The sequence below is a fragment of the Orbilia oligospora genome, assembly GCF_000225545.1.
Source record: "Orbilia oligospora ATCC 24927 unplaced genomic scaffold scaffold00210, whole genome shotgun sequence".
In the NCBI taxonomy this organism is placed as follows: Eukaryota; Fungi; Ascomycota; class Orbiliomycetes; order Orbiliales; family Orbiliaceae; genus Orbilia; species Orbilia oligospora.
This window is the reverse complement of record NW_011645767.1, coordinates 126,785-146,927: the sequence shown is the minus strand read 5'-3', so window position 1 is coordinate 146,927 and position 20,143 is coordinate 126,785. Positions and strand designations below refer to the sequence as shown.

Sequence of the window (20,143 nt, the reverse complement as noted above, 5' to 3'; positions counted from 1 at the left end):
GAATTTCCAATCCCGATCTCTCCGACATCCCTGAAATTAGATATATTGATTGGGCCGCCAACGAAAAGAAATCACCAGCCATGCATATATCTCCATTCTCGATCCTCTTATCTCTTCCCCACCTCTTAACTCTCGTCTCTGCCGCCGCAAACCCCATAGGCCCGAATCCAAATTCCAAACGCGGTCTTGTCTACGTCCCCAGCAAAGACCACCCAGAGGACGATAATATCTGGATACAATCCGGGTCTCCGCTAACATGGTACTACAACTATGAAAGCAAACCCTCGCCGCGTCTTGAAGGTGGGCCCACAAAACTCCAGTTCGTACCCATGTTATGGGGCGATTACGACAACACTTTTGTTCAAGATGTGAAGGGCCTTGTGGATCAAGGGTATGATATCGAGTATGTGTTGGGTTTCAACGAGCCGGATATTTCTGCGAATGAGGGAACTGGAGGCAGTGGTATCGCCCCGGAGGCTGCGGCCGCGAGGTGGAAGGAGTCGATAGAACCTTTGGCGGAAATGGGTATCAAACTCGGTGCGCCATCTGTAACTGGGGCACCGAGTGGATTGGAATGGTTGAAAGCGTGCGTTCTAGATCAATTTTTATATTCAAAGTATCCGAGGAGGCGAGGCTAATTAATATATCGATATAGGTTCTTTGCTGCCTGCGAAAGCTGTACTTTCGACTTCGTCCCGCTCCACTGGTACGGAAACTTCGATGGTGTAGCTAGTCATTTGGGAACATACTCCGCAGCCTTTCCGAACATGACATTCTGGCTCACCGAATTCGCACTCGCCCATGAAGATGTCGCACCCTCGCAAGAGTTCTTCAACTTAACAATGGAATACTTCGACAGACTGGATAATGTTGGACGGTATTCGTGGTTCGGATCATTCCGAAGTGACGTTAGCAATGTCGGACCAAATTCGGCGTTGCTTAATCAAGATGGCGGATTGACATATATTGGTGCCTGGTATCTGAACAAAAATGAAAATGAAGCCGCGTCGATAACTGGAAAAGGGAGCAGTGATGCCTCTGTATTGGGTGTGAGCGCCATCAAGTCTTTTGGTGTAACCGTCTTTGTCGCGGTGCTTGTTTCTTGGATTTTGTGAGGATTGGTGCCACATGCCATGGTCCGGTTGATATGGGTAGTTATGGTTTTTTTGTATAATATCTTGGTCTATGATATTTTGGCGTTCGATTGGGTTATAAATGATACGTTATCTGCTTTGGAATCCTGTAGATGGGAGTTTGAGTCGATATGGTCCTGCCAGTACATAGAACCTTGAGTGTGGATAGAGGCTCCATTTGTAATTATAATGCGGTGGAAAACATACAAGCTCCTTGATAGTCCTTTATAAACAAAAATCCAATTCAATACCGAAACTGTCATAAAGATTACTGAACATTATTGTCTTGATTGATTGTTTTGCTGACATCAGATTACCTGTGATATCGTTAGCGCCGACCGCGCGTAACCGAATACGTATAAAAGTTAGGGAGGTAGATATGTGAGCGAGATTGAAAAAAACCCAAGACTCCATTGCTTCACCGAGTACATGATTCTATCGAACGAAGGACTGGAGACTTCATAATCATGAACCTAGCTGACCAAAAACGCCATCCTAAAATAAACCAAAAAGAAAAGAGTGTCATGTCGTTAGACCCAAATCGTTGAATTGATAAGCTGCCCCAACCAAACGCCAAAAAGAACCATCCCAAAACTCCAGAACCCAATTAAACTCCAGAATCAATTGAAAACATTTGCATGTAACAAAATCGAACGCTTCTTTGATCAATATCCCTGTTCATCCCCGTATGTTGTTGATTGGCCACCACCGCCGAGTCCAGCAGCAAAGACCAAGTACCAAGTTCTAGACGCACCATCATCGAGCCAACTAGCCTGGAAACCCTGACCAGCGAAGAAATTAAATGCCGCATTAGGTGCAAATATTGCGGCGTTGGCCCACAATACTCCCTTCCAACCACTGTTCATAGTCTCAGTTCGGCCATCAAAAAATCTTTGCCATTCTTCGTAGCAGAATGTCTTGGATCTGATGTATGGGGATATGGGAGTCAGGGGCAACATATGAATGCTATAGTTGTCTTGTTAGCTTCTACCTAAAAATCTGAAATATTTCCTGGCTTGGCTTACCCTTGAATGTACTCGATTTGGTTTCCGAAATATGTAGTGTGATCGACTTTGTTTTCGAAGAGCTATTGCAACGTTTAGTAAAGTTGTTTTAAGAGGGACTATCTTGAATTGAGATACTCACAATACCAGTGACTTTGTTCTGAATAAAGTTGGCTGGTTGGTGTCTATTATCGCTAGACAACAAGAAGTAGCTGTTGAAACTTCTTTTTAAGATGGCTAGTTGAAGATTGGCTCTAGCTTCCATGTTCTTATCCCCGATGACATTTCCCCACAGCTTCATGGCGTAGGAGAAATTATAATCTTCAGAAGTTGACTCTTCATCCTTCCCATCAGCACGGGCGTACAGTCCTGTTGCCCAGCTATGTCCGTTAAAGAAATCAAAAGATCTCGAGACGGGGAAGTATTTGTCTTTTGGTGTTGGGTTAGCAACGTCTCGAACCAAGGTATTGACATAGGCGCTGTTCTGAGCGAGCCATGGGCTGGACCCTGTATGAGTCCTTTCAACGTGAACTAGGACGGCAGCGGCATAGATGAAATATCCCTAATCGAAATTAGAATAACCAGGCCCAGACGGATAGTTCAGAGACTTACATAGTGAAAATGATGGTCATTGTACCAGGCGTTTCCGAAATCCTCATCAGGGTTCCTTGTAACCCACCAAGATGACGATGGAAGTCCTCCCCATTTAGCTAGAAAGAGAATGATTAGTGAGTATTCATACCCCTCGCACAATCAAATGGCTATAGACTCACAGTCATAGACAAGAGGGAATTTCTGTTTGTTCGTAGCAAATCGGTTTATGGCAGTCCTGAGGTTAAGAAGGCCCCGTTCCACGAGAGCTTTATCCTTCAGCACATCACTGGCCACAAGTAAGATTTGCGCATATTTGGCAAGAGCCTATGATAACTCAGTTAGAAATTTTCTCGAATTATGGTGGTGAGTACTCCTGAATTCATGACATACCTTTCCAGAGAAGTATTGACTTGGCAGGTTTGAGCCATTAATAACATCGAATCCAATCTCTGAAACAGTTGCGGCCCTGATTACAGCCAACTGCCTCGCATTCCATTTTCTAAATGATCCCGGAAGCCAGCCAACACTAACCGGCATGTTCGGTTCCAAAAGTGTCCACGAATTGCTGGCAATTGCGGTCATGAGCCCTTTTGTGGTAGATTTGAGCTGAAGACCTGCTTGGAGCTTTGATCTTGTTACGCCATCGAACGAACTTACTTGATGCGGGAAAGCATACATGAAGGCCGCGTTAGAAACACTCCCGCCCTGTTTAACGAAAGTGAAGGTATAGGTTCCAACAGCGGCAGATACGCTAGCAGAAACGACAGCATCGGTGACGACAGTCCCTGCACAATTGTCAAGTACCTTTTCGAGCGCGGTATTGGGCAACTTGGCAATCTGTACAGCGCCGGAGTATGTTCCAGATGCAACGATAGTGCTTGAATTGACTAGACGAAGCTGAAGCTCTCGGGAACCTGCATTGGCAGTTGCGTATATTCTCCATTCTTTCCCATCCATCAATGTGACACGCCATTTTTGGCGCGGCGTCCCACCTCCAGTAATCGTCCCTACGTAAGAGAGATTGCGGATGAGGACGCCTGAATTAATCTTGGGAGTGATCTCCCGATATCGGCCTGTGACGAAGCCCATGCCTTGAACTAGAGGCACCGTGAGACGTCGGGTTGCAGGCCATCGAGATCGATCAACCCAAATTTGGACCAAAGCAGACTGGGGTTTAAGAGCTTCCACAGTAACTGTGCTTGTCATTGGGCTGAGTTCAAGAGCCGAGAATGTGAGAGAGTTTACGCCAACCGGGTTAAAATAGTACTGGACGGGGTTGGCGTTGGGATCTGGCCCAGTAACCTTTGATCAAGTCAGTATATACTATCCTAGATCCTTTGCCAAGAATAATGATGAACTTACTATTTGGGGTGCATCGATATGGCTGATAGAGAGTCCCCACATAGCTGGATCTTTATTTATCCATACTTGATAACTGTGAAATATCATTAGTATTAGTAACAACCAAACGCAGAGGAAAGTTTTCTAGACATACGGTTGGGTGAAAACTCCAAGGTTCCCATTACCCAAGATCAGGTTTGCCCAGAATTTATTGGTTCCAACTGGTACACCATCCATATTGATCACACCGAGGCGATCCACTGGGTGGTCATTCTTCCTCTCAAACATAGCGGGTGGTGCATTGGTGGAGATTGGTTGATCCATGATATCATCTGCTGCAGGTGTTATATAATGTGTGCCCAGGGCGTGGGCTGCAGCGTAGGCAATTCCAGAATCATTTCTGTTATTATATCCGGCAGTCCCAAAGTTAGGGAAGTCATCCCCTAAGGGAAACTGCTTACCATCTGCCGGCGAGGACAGAATTACAGGGGCTGGATTTTCGATCTGAAGAGAAGGTTCGGTATCGTTTTTAGTCATCTTGTGGGATTTTGTTTTGTGATGTGGTTTTTTGGAGAGGTGTTTTGTTCTATGAGCTGATGCAAGAGGAGTGACTCGAGATTGCGTGGCAGATGGGATTCCGTTGTACAGTGCTCTTGTTGCTGGCGCCGTTAGGTTGTGGTGAGCTTTTCTTGCATGTATTAGTAGATGTGCATTATGGTTATTATGTGGCATTGCAGTAACGGAGGACATCAAAAAGAATTGAAGAAATATAATTGTAGCTATTGAGAAGCATCGCGAGAGGCGGTAATGAGAAAAGCATGATAAAGAATATAAGGTATATTGCAATAGAGTTTTGATAGGGGATATAGTATATGGAGGGTTTGGGAACGGTGTATTTTCTAGCGACCCGGCCGCTCTAATGGAATATAGAGAAAACATGATTGCTTCAAAAGACTTTATCGTTTTTTGGAAACGATTGTGTCGATCTGACAATGTGCTGGCCCAGTGTTTGACTTATAAGTTCAAGCCGTCTGAGCTATGAAGCTATTCGGCACGGGAATAGCAGACGCAGCCAACCTCCTAGATATTGAACTCGCCTTAAGCGTCATCAAAAATCTTTGAATAGGCTTATAGCGCTTGCTTTCGGTATATCTTAACTAAGCTTATCGAAGAGGCTGAGGAGGGTTGGATATCTGTGCCGCCTGATCCAGACCAATGTGGCTACCAGGTGATGATGAACTTCATTCTTGGAGTGGGGCCTTGAGGTAGGCAGCTGAAAACCACAAGCCATCGTTTTGAAACACCCGTTTGAACAGTTTCCAGAACAAAGCAAGTTCGCGATGGAATTCCAAAGTGTTCGCGCGCCATCTCCCGATATGTGCATATTCGGTATGTGATAGCGTACGATTAGCATTCCTTGCGATGTCAAAGAGCCTCACAAGGCTCGTTAGGGCAACGAAGAACATGAGATACTTCGGGGATATGAGGTTGATAAAGCCCTGTAAGTCTATATTGTGGGGCATTTATCGGGAATGAAGGCATTTCACCCTGCCTCCAGATAAATGGAGATAGATTGAGCCTGCTTGTCCCGCGTGGTTGGGGCCTTTTGCGTTGCTTGTGTGTTATTCCATTTTGGGGGGGGCTACGCAAGACACTTACTATTTTAGGCCGCCGACCGCGCGACACTTATTTTTGGCTTCGGATCCTAAGTTCCGGCGCAGGAAAATGGTTGAAGAAGGGTAATTGTAGGTCGAGGATTTCAAAAATCAATCAAAGAGATCGTAGGATAGAAGGAGGGTGCTTGATGGTAGATTGTTCGGAGGATCGATTACCTTTATCCGAAGGGAAGGAATGTTGACTTCGACTGGTTTAAATATCCTGCCCAGGTGCCCAGCGAGCTCGAGTATGTGCAAGTGCAAGCAATGGCAGGTGGGAGAGCTTTCTTTCGATTCAGGCACAGCGCAATGCAGTGAGGACCTAATGGATGAATTATTAGGGGAGTAGTAGTCTCCCTGAGGTTTTCTCGCAAACAAAATTTAAAATCGGGTACGCAATGCCCTTGTTGGGGTAACACAACAGCATTGAGCCTGGCAACCACAGGAATATAATCTTCGGCGTATGACAAAATCAGGGACGAGCTTGGCCCGCTGATTTCGATGCATGACGTCTGAGATTCGGAATGGTAGAGATCTTAAATCCCAGGCCTTGCCCAAAATAACGTCAGCCCTCAATCGAACATTGACATTGGGGATATCATTGGACACATCTGGATATCCTGATACATTCGGTAAGGATCAGGTCTACGCAGGCGGGGATTCGAGTATGATACACGACCAATTTTGGGCATAGTAATAATATATATGGGAGGCTGCTTGAATTAATCGTGGGTATTTCCAGTAGTTTAGCCATATTAATACCATTATCTGGGTACCCTTGGCAGGCATTGGTATGGGCACGAGTCAACCTAGGTACTTGACATAAACGTCTCCTGTACAGCTGTGCAATGAAACTAGACTACCTTCACCCTATATCCATAAAGCATGTATGCGGTTCAGCCTCGGGTTACTTAAAGCTCAGCAAACACTACATGTAGTGTTCTGAGCAATTAAACTTTCGCCTACAGTAATGCCTGATCATTCTCCAAGGGTAGCTCTGGCTCCAAGACTATTCCAAGGGCACAAATAATGCTTCCAAATTTATAAACTAATAAACTAAAATTGTATTAAGAATTGAATTCTGGGTTTGCGCTATAGATTAGCATAGGCTGCAGCCCAAACAATGCAATTATAGTGATGTACGGCAAGAATGGTACTTGCGTGCATCTACCGCCGAAGAATCGAATCAAGATCGTCGTATATGAAATAATTAATCAATTGCTTGGTCCTAGACTAGACAAGGTGATTTGCTCGTCTCTTTTCGTACATCGTCTTGGGGCAAAACGGTGGCGCCGTGACCAGCTACTAAACTATCTCAGATTTTTATATCTAATGTCAGCATACGTGGTCATTTTTGAATTTTAATATTAGTATTTTGAGATGGTGGGTTGTAGGAGAAGCTATAATCTCGATGTTGCGACAAGGCGATCGGATCGGATCACCTCCGATATCTCGCCTGTCAAGGGATATACTCCTTGACGTCGAAATAGGCCGAAACCGCACCTGATACTGGCAATGCTTCCCATTTTTTCTAGAGGTTTATAAGGGTGTGGGTCAAAAGCTCAAGATCAGTATGTCGTGTGTTTTATATTAAAATTTCCGATAGAATTTAACATCTGACTTCGATAACTTTACGGAGCTTCCCTTTTCGTGTCTTCCCCGAATCCTGCATTTTGTAGCATGTAGCTGCGATTGACGACGCGAACTAATACCTGTTACCTAAGATTCGGCTCGTGGGAAGTTCCTGCTCTGGGAGCGGCTGATCAACCTCAACGGTTGCAACGTTGACGAACCATGGAACAAGGTTTGTTACACAGAGCTGCCCCGCATTCATTATAGCACTAAACGTACTATAGCGAATTATGATCACCAGGCCAATCGACTGTCTTGGCTTTTGGACGTGACTACCTTCAAATCGAAGGCTTGAAAGCTTATATATAGTATTAATTGAGGATTTCTAAGTTTAAAAATTCTGCGATCTAGCTACATCTAGCATTCTTCCTTTGAGAAAAATTGGTTGGCTTAAGACGCTAGGCGCTCGAGAGGGGCAAAGATAATAATTATCAAAAAATCCGATTGGTTACATAGATGGTTACGGTATATACCGTAACTTATTTCACTTTAAATTTGTTATAACACATGCATATGAGTGGTGATGCTCAAGATAGGAACACTATGCTAAAAGTTTTATATGACGCTAATTAAGCACAAGATAGGAACACTCAAATATAAAATCAGATGAGTCCAACATAAGACTTGATGATGGATCGGGTGAATGGTTCATCCTGAAAACAGTCGCGAGGCTGGATATAGGGAAGCTCAAGATTTAGAGTCAGCGGCAGCTTGCACTTCCGGTTCACTCTTCTTTTCTTTTTCAGAAACCCCATTTGTGAGTTTTTCGCTGGTACCGTTCACCATTTTGCTCTTGTCTTCCGTTTTAACCTCTTTCTCCTTCTCCTCCTTCTCCTTCTTCTCTTTCTCCTCCTTTTCCTTTTTCTCCTTTTCCTCTTTCTCCTCCTCTTCCTTCTCCTTCCTTTCTTCCTTGATTCTATCACGCTTCTTCTTCTGAAGCTCCTTAATCTTCTTCTCAGTAGCTCTCTGAAGCCTCTCCTTAGCTTTCTTCTCAGACTCTTGTAGAAGATCAAGTTCACTGAGTTTCGATTTGAGCCAATCATCCAAACAGTCTAAAGCGTCCTCAGGGTCGGATTTGTGACTCAAAAGATATCCTTGAACCTCCGCTGGCGTGAATTTATCAGAAGGAACGCGTAAGCCGAATTCCACGGCCAATTTCTCGATTTTCTCGTTGTGTTTCTGTTTGCGTTCCTCTTTCGTCATCTTCTCTGCACCGCGAATAAAGTCCTGTAAATCTCCATCATCCGAATAAACAGCCTTGAAAAGTCCTTCTAGGATTTCAATATCCGCATTTCCAAACTTGATCTCCATATCAACACGCCCAGGTCGGATTAGAGCTTTATCCAAAAGTTCTCGGTAATTTGTTGTCATGATCAAAATTCTACCTTCGTGGCTGGAAATACCATCGATAGCGTTTAGCAACCCGGATAAACTGACTGTGCTTCCTGATTTCAAAGCCGCGAGTTTTTTCTTCTCTTCGCGCTTCCTGATTTCGTCTTCTTCTTCGTCCTCATCGTCCTCATCATTCTTGCTGGCCATAGCAGTATAAAGTCCAACCCCACTCATGGACTGTCGATCAATACCAGCGCTGTCGATATCCTCCAGCAAGATAATACATTTTTTGGGTAGAGTGGCGAATAATCCCAAAAGGACATCGTCTGCCATAGTGCTAGATGCAAGAGACAGGCAATAAATCGGAAGGCTAAGCTCGCTAGCTAAAGCTAAGGTGAGGGATGTCTTTCCAGCTCCAGGTAAACCGTAAAATAGATAGCCCCTTCTATACGGAAGGCCGTGCTTGTGGTACCATCTCTTTGCTGTAGGCTTAAGATACTCCTTCATATCCTTCAACAGTTTTTCTTTATCAGATTCTGCCATAATAACTGAGTCAAGTGTTCGAGAGGGCTTCGGATGGCCCAAAGACCAGGTAGGCGGATAAGTTGCTACAGTAGTGTGAATCAATGTGCTGGATCTTTGCTCCATGAGATACTCAGTTCTTGCCTCCTCAAGAATAGTACGAAGCGTAAGTGGTGAACGGCCAAAAGTGAACAAAGTTAGGTCGACATCGGGCTCTTCAAAACCGTAATAGTCATCCTTGAGCTTTCTTTGCATAAGCACAAGTCTCTTCTTGTAGAAGAAATGATAGAAACCTGGGGCGGCGGTATATTTAAGTTTGGGACCAAGGTCATCATCCTGAGAGAAAAAACAATCAGATACGTTCAAGCAAAAATTTGGATTTCAAGTCATTTTTCACTTACTATAAGGTCGATACCGTCACTTTCGGTATCATCGACAGGATCTTGACCATACCATCTAGCATGTTGACGATAATTAGGATTCATCTGGTTTTTTCGGCATGTAACACCGAAAAGCCGCGAATCTGTAGAGATTTTATGATTATAAAGCCACCGCATAACATAAACGTATGCTTCGTCTGTGGACCGGATCGTAGCAGACGATACCAAATTGTCCGAACTATGATTTCGTCAGCCAGGATTCGGGCACCGCTACTACTTCACGAAACTATATAGTACTATCAAGATTTGACTTACAAGAACTTTGAAATCTGCGTAATTCCTTCCCACGCATTACTTAGAAAACCGAAAACCGATGCAATTATAGTAAGCGTCACACCGATTTTAACTATAGAGACGATTAATTTCAAAGCCATTTATTTTGAGGCCATTGAATTCGAATCCCGGGAAACATACCTAACACAGACGGATCGATTCCGGCGGAGGCCATCATACTGCCAATAAACATCCCCCCTGGAAAACCACTATCAGGGTCACCTGTGGCAGAAGCCGCCAGGCCTGGGAGAACCGCTGAGATGGCCTCCATCGTTCGAAAGTTGATCGTAGCCTCCGTCACACTAATTCAAGATAACGATAAGGGTTTCCCCGCCAATAATGTGTTGCTGCGTTGTTGCTCGTCGCCTTCACAATTAACGTTATCACCGTCTATCAATATATGAAGTATCTAGGATTCCCTTCTGAACAGTGCAGTGAACGAAGTTGAAGATTTAGAAAAACGAAAAAATAGATGTATAGGGGTATCTCAGGGGAATGAAACAAAGACGAGTAGAAAGAACAGGTTGAAGCGACAACTCTATATATATGGGAAGTGTATGTACTGGAACTCTTGCGATTGGTGAACAATAATAAAACACGGCAGCTCGGTTAGGTCGATGGGTTCGCAATCATTGAACAATCGGATCTGACGTTCCATCGCCACCATTTATAGAACTTTTGTGTCCCTTCCGTTCGCCGTTTGTCGTCATTAAAGAGTTTAGTTCTTACATGTATCCAGTTGGCTCAAGGAGCTCATAGTTTTGCGAAGGGTCAGAATTACTAGCCTAACCAAGGATCTGGTAGCAATGCCTGATGGCGCCCCTCAAGATCTTGAGGCATGCTTAAGACCCTGTTCTACTATAATTTCGTTTGGATATTGGCTTGAATCTGGTAATTCGTTGGCGAGAACATCCCCGGGACTTTCGACATGGTCATGCATCATTCCATACATAGCTGAACAACATGCAGGCATATTGCATTGCAGAAAACCTTTTTTTGGCTCGTCGTCAGTAGGATCTTACCATCCGACATGGGTCAATCCGAACTGCGGGGCTCCCGAAAAATGTAAGTTCTGACAAAGAATCGACAATATTCGCAGTCCCAGTCTGGCCGATTAATCAATTCGTAAGTACAAGACATCTTAACACCCGCCCTGTCGGGTTTTAATCCCAGCCTCGATCGCAAAACCATATACTTATTCATGGATTCATTATTATTGGTTGGGCTAGGATTCTAGGCATTTTTGAACAAGCTTTAGTTAGGTGACTCATGAATAATACCTGTGTATTTATGCGTCTGGTAGCCGAGTCTGTGCGAACGGGTTGAAAAGATATGGTTGGCTGTGCTGGCCTAGCGCGAATTAACGGGCCGCTAACCATGCTTGTTCGGGCCAGAGTCAGCTGTACTTATGATATTGGTTTTGAGTCACTGGCACAAAAAGACTCGTCCTATCGATAAGTAATTATGCGGATGTATGTAGATGTAGGCTAAGTGCGTATTTCGTCAGCCTTGTGGACGCCAGCCCTGGACGACGGCAGGATCTCCGAGATGTCACGCGAGGTTGAGCTCCTTTCAAAGACTGACGTAGACTTGATAATATCGGTCTCGAAGGTGGTTGTGGAAGGGGTTCGGCAAATATTACGGCTGCAGCTAGACACGGGTAAGCTACGCAATTCTGTGGGTCAGACACTTGATCATTGACGCGAAAGCTGCATGATATCGATCGCGAATACCATAGTCTTTTATTGAAGGATTACGGTCTTACTCGAGTCGAGTAGGTCTTGTTGAATTTGGTAGTTTAATATGATATCAATACTTCTAGCTATTATCATAATATACTCTCGGAGCCAGAAGGCTCGGCAGATCAACATCAGCAGGGTAGTGATACTACAAGCGCAGTCTAGTCTTATAGGGACTATGATATACATAGTATCTATAATTATAGGAGGCTCGGATAACTTAGTCAAATATCAATAAAATCCATACAAACGGTATTTGATCATGAAGGCTATTGGAAGACGAAGATGGCCTGACCTTGTACCCGGGCTCCACATGCCCGCACCTGCATAAATTACTGTATAACGTATGTATTTACTAGTCTAGTTTTTAATAGTGTTTATAATGGCCTTCCCAACTGCACCGCCTATTTCCCCACCGAGCTCAGTCCCTAATGCGGTTCCAATCAAAGCTACACCGATCCCTACAGGGCCTCCAATAACGGCTGCTCCAGCACGTGCGACAAGATGCAGACCCGCGAGTGTCCCTCCAATACCCCCCAGGGCAGTCCCAACTGCTGTTAAAGCCGTTTCGAGAACCTTTTCCCAGTGACTTGATAACCAGTTCCAAAAGCTTGCGTTCATAGTGGAAAGCGTTTGCCAGGTAGTATCAATTGCATTCATCAAATAGACGACTCCCTTATCCATTAGCACCTGTTTGATCTTGAGCCAGTTGTTGATTATTCCATGAACGAAAGCAGTGAGAGCTGCGATCCCCTTTTCTGTGTTTGTTGGAAAGAATGGCGCAACTGTCTTTAGGATCTGGGATTGAGTAGTAAGCGTCTCGATATTGGCTAGAATGTTATTTAGACTGCCACTCATGGCGGCCTTGGTCGGATCGCTTAATGGTTTCCCCGCAAGCTCCCGTTCCAGGTCTTCTAGTGTCATTATAGGCGGGTCTGGCGCCATAATCTCGACAGCGGTGCATTTTTGTGGTGGTGGTAACGTGTTAGTGCTGGAGGAGGAACCTATCGTAGAAGGTGTCAGCCTATATAAACTGATTTTGATATGTACACATATGGCTAACTACTAAGTACGGATACACGTTTGAATTTTAAACAAATCCTTTATTCACTTACCACTGCTTTCCGCAATATCACCGTATTGCCAATAGACATCCATATTGAGAACTACTAAGGCTACGGAGTGAACTTCTAGAATCCCTCAAAACCGGTAGAGCAGACAAAAAAAAAAGAAAGAGGGAGAGAGAGAAGAAGTATCAAGACCCGCCTGAACTAGGGAGGTGGGCTTCAAATACTGGGTTTTCTCCCCGACCATTCGAATATATAGTACTTTAAATTATAAAAGTGGAATTCTGCGGCATTTATGGGGGGTTAAGCCTGGCATATAAATGAGCTGAAGCAACCCGCTCTGCATACGATAACTTGATAGTGCTTGGTAGTGCTTGAATTGCAGGTGTGGGGCAGCACGGGATTTCTTTATGTGTAACAGCTCGGGATTGTAGATACCTTTGCGCCAGTATCTGCAAGTATAGGCTGTTTCTGGGTATAATGATATCCCTATAACTTCCAAGACATCCAATGAAATGCCCTAATGAAGGCACCCCCCCAACTCCGGTTGTTAGATGCCGGGCCATATCTTTTGTTGCATTGCATTTCTTTGGCTTGTTCCACCAAAAGGTGCAGACCGAGCATACTGATAAGGTAAAGAAGTACCCGGGTACTTAATTATTATATTGGGATTGTGGAATGCTAACATGCTAGCACGTGCTGTGCACTATAGTATTTGCACCTCTTCGTCGGATACTTCGTAAAAGTTTGTATATGATTACTCACGGCTACGGCCGGGTCGAAGATTGTATATATATCTGAACGGCCCGTGTGTTGTCTGAGCATAGCGTCGATACTGAAGCTCGAAGGCTAGTGCACTGGAAGCGAATTTGAATAAACAGGTCGTTCAATAATTAAGGCATTTGCTCTTTGTTAGTGGACTGGGGTGCTGCCATAGTTGAACACCTGCCTGGGAAGTCAGCCAAAGATTTAAATACCTACTAGTCCAGACTTGAAGCTTTCCTTATCTGTTGGTTGGCAAATTGCGGGGTCAGGATTTGCATATTCACAAACTAGCGTTGGCCACATCACTGCAGAATCAAAAGCTATTAGTGGAGGGTTCTAAACTAAACCTGGTGACTTGACACCTCGATCGCAAACATTCCACGTCGAACCGGTACATATTAGTTCTAAACCGATTTACACAGAGTCGCCCGCGTCCATCAACCACCTCTTTCATTCCCGCAAGACCAGTTTAGTCTATCGTCACTGATTTGCAATACTTGTGGTCCCTGATCCGGGTTTTCCCATCGCGGAAGTTGATATGTGCTGAACGCGAGAGCCAACACTGCCACAAGCGCCCAACTAACGACCTAGTCATGGCCGATACATATTACTATGACCTGCTGGGTATACCCCAAACTGCATCTGATATCGAAGTGAAGAAGGCATATCGAAGGCAGGCCTTTATTAGCCACCCAGACAAAAATCCTGGAAATTCGGAGGCACATAAAAAGTTCCTGGAGGTACAGGCCCCATTCGATTCTGGTAGTTTTTCTTTACTAGTTCAAGTCTACAGGGTTGCCTACCCGCTTCGCGAATCGAACAGCGGTCTGGTCCCACGACTCGAAGACTTCGGGTAACTTCCCTTGAATTGTGTTGCTGACAAAAAATTACAACACCCCGATATTGCCAGGACACCAGATCTCTGAGGCGTATAGAATACTGAGTGATAGTCAGTTACGGGCACATTATGACCAATCTGGGCGAGAAGGGGTAGATGAAGATGGGTCAGGTAAGGAAAAGTCCTATTGTTATGAGTAGTAGATGAATTAATGTATATTTTAGTGGATGCCTCTGAAATGTTTGGCCGGATGTTTTCTGGAGAGTCTTTTCAAGACTGGTATGTATGGCGACTGTTATAGTCTACCTATATTATTTCGTTTAATTTTGTTATTATGACTATAAAGAAGATTTACGGAAATAACATTTTTAATTTTGCTGCTGGATATTTAGGGTTGGAGATAATACGATTCTCACAGATATCATCCGGCTTGCTGAACTACACCTTGGTGGTAGCAGCGCAGAAGGTGGATTCACAATGGTGGATTCTTCACGCCTTATAGATGATGGCGGTAAGATATACTAATTTGGACTCAATCTACAGCTATTGCATAGGTGGCTTATAATATTACGAGTGCTAGATTCGGAGCTATCATACGGACCATTCGACGGCGACCAATACCGGCGAGACATCAAACAAAGAAATGAAGAAATTAGAGATTTCAAAATTTTTGAATTACAAGAAGAGATGGCTAAGAAGCGCGAACAACGGATTAGCTTTGTGGCAGAAAAGCTCGCCGATAAGCTCGATGTATTCGCCAAAGAGAGCAAAAAAAGCGAAAGGAAATTTCGAATCGCAATGGAGGTACGGGAATGGCAAGTCAAATCGGACCAAAACATTATTTTGCAAAAATTAACCCGCTATCCTTGACGTATCGTAACATCTAGAGAGAAGCAGAACACCTGAAACTCGAGTCTTTCGGAGTTCATATACTCAATACGATTGGTGACGTCTATAAAGCAAAAGCAACAGAGCACGGGTGGTATCGCGCCTTTGGGGTTCTGAGCACTGCATATTATTATCCACAGGAGAAATATGCGTCGGCTAAGGATACTGCGAAAACAGTTTGGAATCTACTCGATGCCCAAAAGGCTATAAGAGAGGCAAGACTAGATGATCTAGATTTGGCAGACGCGGAGAGAATCAAAGCGGAGAGGGGCCCAGAGGAACAACAATTCATAGAAACAATAGCCGCTGGAAAGATGTTAATGGCGTGCTGGGGTTTGGTCAGGAAGGACTTAATAGGGATTATCAAGTAAGCTTGTCTTATAATATACAATGTCACCCTAATATTATCTAGACTAACCTTGGGGTAGGGAGGCTTGCAATATAGTTCTTTACGACGAGAGAATTCCCTATGGTATTCTAGAGAGAAGGGCAAGAGCGGCAATGATCATTGGGGAAATATTTTCTAACGTGCGTATCACCAGACCTCCCTGTCCCTATACATGTGGTGTATCGATTATCAATAGCTAAAATTTGATGCATAGGCCCACCGGGATGCCAACGACCATGTCACGGAAGGCCTATTTGAGAAGATCGTGTCTGATTCTTATGAGCTAGCGAAACAGCGAGACGAAAAAGTCAGGGACTCGGATGTGGAATCGAATGGCGCTCCGGAGTCGAGATCGAGCTCCGCAATGGCGTTCTAGCGTACCCAAGATTCTTTATCAAGTTACATAGTTGTAAATCACACCGGTGGATCCATGTAAATGGCATTCTTGAGGCAGGTAGTACCTTCCCCCACTCTGTCGTGGGCTGAAAATTGTGTATAGATCCATAAATCCGTTCACAAGACATCACAAAAACCGAGCTGAGCTAAAGATAATATGAATTCCAATTATTTAATTTCAAATAACAAGCCGATTCCTCCTATATAAAATCATTCCAATGAACCCCAAATTGCAGATAAAGGCTGAAAATCAAAGTGAACTAGATTTAATGAAAGAAACGGGAAGAATCTTGATGCGAAAGGTAAGTGAAGGTTTTTGATTTAAAAGGAATTGCGGGCTGTGGGGTTTACGAATTATGAAAGAAGAAGAAAAGACTGTAGTGCGGTGAAACCGAGTGACTTGATGACGTATACCGTCTATGTATGTATCTGAATGTACTTTCTTCTGCTGCTTTTGTCTATCCTAGAATTGTTAGTCTTCGAACTCGGAATCCGGAGTCCCTCATATATTTATAGACTCCTTTATGAAAGCCAGATGATATATGCACAGTATCATGGTATATTCGGGGGGAGTCCTAATCAAACAAACATTCTCCCAAAGCGCCTTCGCCTCTCCTACCAACTTGTTTTGGCCCAAAACGTTCCGGGCCATCCCATCCAATACCATCCCAGGTCTCTTCCTCCTCATCTGCAATGCCCCTTCTATAGATATCATCAAGGATGTTATCCTTTAGACTTTCTCGAGCCTCCTTAGTATGCTCATCATGGGCTGAACAACACAATTTAGTTCCCTTGAAGAAAACATTGACTATTCTGGTCAGGTCCTTCCAGACAGCCTGGGCTCTTGGCCTTAGAGCAGCCTCGGAAACATACATGGCCGAGATTAAGGGGAGTAGGTGGTTCCCAATCAATTCGCTATGTTTGTTCCAGTTGACATTATCAGCCGCCCCTTGGAAGGCTGGATACATTAGCTTCAGCTCGTCGAGCCACCAGGTAGGGGGTGGAGGGCCTGAAGCCGAACTCAAAGACGATATTTTACTGATTCCGTAAGACATCTTTGACTTGGTAGGCTTTGGTTGTTCCGCCGGCTCGACAACCTTAGGCGGCTCTTTGCTGGATTTCGAAAACATTCCACCGAAAATACTGGCGGGTCTGCTTGAAGGATCTCTTGGGCTTCCAGTCTTCGAAGTCTTGTCAGTCGGTTCTTCCCGCTTGACTCCCGACTTTGGCCCTTGCTGGCCATTTGAGGCTGAGTGGGCAGTTCCCGGGCGCGGGATGTTGATTTCAACCATTTCAGAAGCCACAGAGGACGCTGATGTTTCAGAGACAGAGGTATTGGGCACAGGGTAGAAGGTCGAGTTCCAGCTACCATTGCCTTCTCGAGCCTTCATCTCTTTAGTCCATTCGAGTCTCTCTTTTCTCTGGCGACTCAATGCATCCTTTGTAAACCCAAGAAGCACTAATAGCAGCTCAGCAAACACTTCTCCCAAACATTTGATATCATGGAGTCTGGATGCCTCAGCACTCGATAAATCTGGTATAGCCGTTTTAGACCTTGAGGAAGGTCGGCTTTCTGAATTTGGAGCCGGCTCCGGGACTCCATAGCCGAAGCTCTTGTTGCCTTTTAAACCAGGCCGTTTTTTAGTTAACTCGATGACCTGCGGGTTGACGTGTGACTGGTACCATCCCTCAAGGAAAAGCTGGACGCCCTTCCCGTTCTTAATTAGATAGATTCTCTTCGTCGAGATATCTCCATGTGAGATCTTAAGAGAATGGAAAAAATGAACAGTCGCAGCCAGGCACGTCATCCATTCTAGCACCCGCGCCCTCTTCTCTTCCTTAGGCAAAACAACCCACCAGTCAGGGCGGCAAATTAGAAATTGAGATAGGGTAAAAATGTGATGGGCGGGGTCTTCTGGATTCGCATCTGCCATAATTTCTGGGGAAAGGAGCATGTAACTTTTTTCTTTATGGGAATAAGTGTACGCCGGGAGCGAAAAATGTGGCTTTAACGGCCCATCTTGAGCTCCTTCCTCGTGGCGTAGCATGCTGCGAGCAAGCAGTCGCAAAACTTCTACCCTTCGGAAATTTCTTCCTCCCGGAATAAGGTGGCTTGAAGCATCGATTTGCAATCTAGCGTGTGTTTGGCCAGAAAGTGGGGCTTCATTGGTGGAAATTTTGGCAAGATCGACCCGGTCAACATGGTGATGAATAGAATTTGACACGACGCTAACTGGCGATGGTACCTCATGGCCGTTGGACTGTTGATGGTCAAATACGACATGTGCTCCTAGCGAGGGCTGCGAAAACCACGTTTCGCGGTCCAATTGTTCCAATCTTAAAACCAAACTCTTGGGGAAATTTGGGACATGTTCCAGACGTTTATAATTGCACCGCAGATATTGGTCGGTCATAAGATGCCGCGCAACGGGAATTACGATATAGCCGAGATTAGGACTGAGAATGATAAATTTTATAAGCTTTGGATTTCCTGGACTGATAATTAACCTCTAACGATCGAGATTTGGGATGCTACTCTACCTTTCTTCGTACACCAACGACAACAAGTAAACGGTGTATGATAGATGTTGTCGAACATATTGGGCAACAGTTACTTCTTGATCAGGCAGTAATGGTTCCGCCAAACGCCCCGCTTCTGTTGAATTCCCGAAGAGTTCAAGCAATTGCTTTGCGAATGTGTCGTCATCCAGTCTCGTGTAGGAACGAGGCGATCTAACAAAGGGTAGCGAACGTTGGGCGTCGGTCGCCATTGTCAGTGGCTGATGCCTATTAGGGCTGAACTTTTATTGGCGAGAACCGTCACAGTCGTCGTTCACGCCCTACGCGTTGCGCTTTAATTGTTCAACAAGGCTATGCCCTCTGACAATTCTCGACACTTGTCAAGGCGGAGAATCGTAATACAACTGTGAAGTTCCGGTGCCCGGCTTAAGATCCTGGGAATTGATATGATGTTCTGTGATGCAGTGAGGGAGAAGAAAGGCCCGCGACACCTGGATCTGGATAGAGGATAAGGGTTATGTTTTATAGCGAGTCGGAAAAAGAAGTCCTGTCGGCTCTTAATAGCCTTTTTAATAAGAACTATGAGCTGGGGGGGCTAATAAGGACCAAATCGCTAAAAACACTCCAGCTCATTACCAGGGTTGGAGCTGAGGCGCAGGAGAAAGCCGGGATACCCGGATATCGAACGGGAAGCCAGCACAAGTACAAGAGGTCTTGTCGGTTTCAAAGCAAGATAGAACATAGGTACACCTGATTGATTGAAGTCAGGTACCTCACACAAATACCCTTCGGTATTTGAATCTTCGTGCCCGCATTGGTGGCAGACCACCAATGTAGCATCCCTGGCAACCGTGGTGGGCAAGGTAAAATCTTGGCTTGCATAATTGACCTGCAAGGAGGAAACGAAGACACGCAAGGCTATCGGGAGGCAGAAACTACAAGGGTTGACGAGGGCGAGAGCTAGAGAGAGCGAAGGCTTAACATTACATGTGGTTAACTTTGGAACGTCACCATCATATCAACGTGCAACAGCTGCGCCCAACCAAGAGTACTCGTAACATACCTACTTATTCGTTTCCCGATACCTGCAATCAACTATCACCCTGGTTTGTGTGTCACCGCATTGGCGGCATCGGTGAATCGAGATATCTTGAAATGTTCTTTTTGTTGGGTTGCAACATCTAATCCCGGTTCGTCGTGCGGAACCAGTTCGCATTGGGTTTGTCAACGATCATGTCACTAATTGCTGATTGTACGGTTTCCTCTCCTTGCACAATCAGACTCACCACATGTTTATTTAGGAACATGGCTTTGGTACAGTATCGTTATCCAATCGTTAACTAAGACCTGCACGGGCCGATTTCTCTTATGATCATTAATTAAAATGGCTGACGGTTTCACTCAATATTTCCCGCCCTCGAGATCACACATACAACTCGCTAGTCACAGCCATATTTACTTACTTGCTTACGGCCATACACGCACACCAGGCTTCCAAGTTCTTTCGGTTAACAGTGCTGGCAGATCTGTTACTGTCTAGCCTCGCCAATATATCGACATGTCCGTTTCTATTTTACCCTTATGTTTCTTAAGGGCCAGATTCCAGCCGTACCTGT

General features: G+C 44.8%; 6 protein-coding genes across 6 annotated transcripts; 2 read left to right on the top strand and 4 right to left on the bottom strand.

Moving 5' to 3' along the window:
• Positions 1-80: 80 nt before the first annotated feature.
• AOL_s00210g34 (uncharacterized protein) lies at positions 81-1,115 on the top strand (the record flags this gene model as incomplete). Its single annotated transcript, XM_011128836.1, has 2 exons — positions 81-586; positions 656-1,115. 2 exons carry the CDS (start codon positions 81-83, stop codon positions 1,113-1,115), a joined length of 966 nt encoding a protein of 321 aa, XP_011127138.1.
• Positions 1,116-1,798: 683 nt separating this feature from the next.
• Positions 1,799-4,609, bottom strand: AOL_s00210g33 (uncharacterized protein; the record flags this gene model as incomplete). The annotated part of the gene is made up of 8 exons (XM_011128835.1): positions 1,799-2,099; positions 2,159-2,220; positions 2,280-2,699; positions 2,750-2,847; positions 2,911-3,055; positions 3,122-4,033; positions 4,094-4,166; positions 4,227-4,609. The coding sequence occupies 8 exons, from the start codon at positions 4,607-4,609 to the stop codon at positions 1,799-1,801; spliced, it is 2,394 nt and encodes a 797-aa protein (XP_011127137.1).
• A 3,437-nt stretch (positions 4,610-8,046) lies between these two features.
• On the bottom strand, positions 8,047-10,197 carry AOL_s00210g32 (uncharacterized protein; the record flags this gene model as incomplete). The annotated part of the gene is made up of 4 exons (XM_011128834.1): positions 8,047-9,549; positions 9,615-9,831; positions 9,909-9,999; positions 10,068-10,197. The coding sequence occupies 4 exons, from the start codon at positions 10,195-10,197 to the stop codon at positions 8,047-8,049; spliced, it is 1,941 nt and encodes a 646-aa protein (XP_011127136.1).
• A 1,828-nt stretch (positions 10,198-12,025) lies between these two features.
• Positions 12,026-12,823, bottom strand: AOL_s00210g31 (uncharacterized protein; the record flags this gene model as incomplete). Its single annotated transcript, XM_011128833.1, has 2 exons — positions 12,026-12,669; positions 12,781-12,823. The coding sequence occupies 2 exons, from the start codon at positions 12,821-12,823 to the stop codon at positions 12,026-12,028; spliced, it is 687 nt and encodes a 228-aa protein (XP_011127135.1).
• A 1,267-nt stretch (positions 12,824-14,090) lies between these two features.
• Positions 14,091-15,987, top strand: AOL_s00210g30 (uncharacterized protein; the record flags this gene model as incomplete). Its single annotated transcript, XM_011128832.1, has 8 exons — positions 14,091-14,350; positions 14,433-14,506; positions 14,560-14,614; positions 14,728-14,846; positions 14,916-15,139; positions 15,223-15,590; positions 15,652-15,751; positions 15,826-15,987. The coding sequence occupies 8 exons, from the start codon at positions 14,091-14,093 to the stop codon at positions 15,985-15,987; spliced, it is 1,362 nt and encodes a 453-aa protein (XP_011127134.1).
• A 595-nt stretch (positions 15,988-16,582) lies between these two features.
• Positions 16,583-18,421, bottom strand: AOL_s00210g29 (uncharacterized protein; the record flags this gene model as incomplete). Its single annotated transcript, XM_011128831.1, has 1 exon — positions 16,583-18,421. The coding sequence occupies one exon, from the start codon at positions 18,419-18,421 to the stop codon at positions 16,583-16,585; it is 1,839 nt and encodes a 612-aa protein (XP_011127133.1).
• Between the last annotated feature and the right edge of the window lie 1,722 nt (positions 18,422-20,143).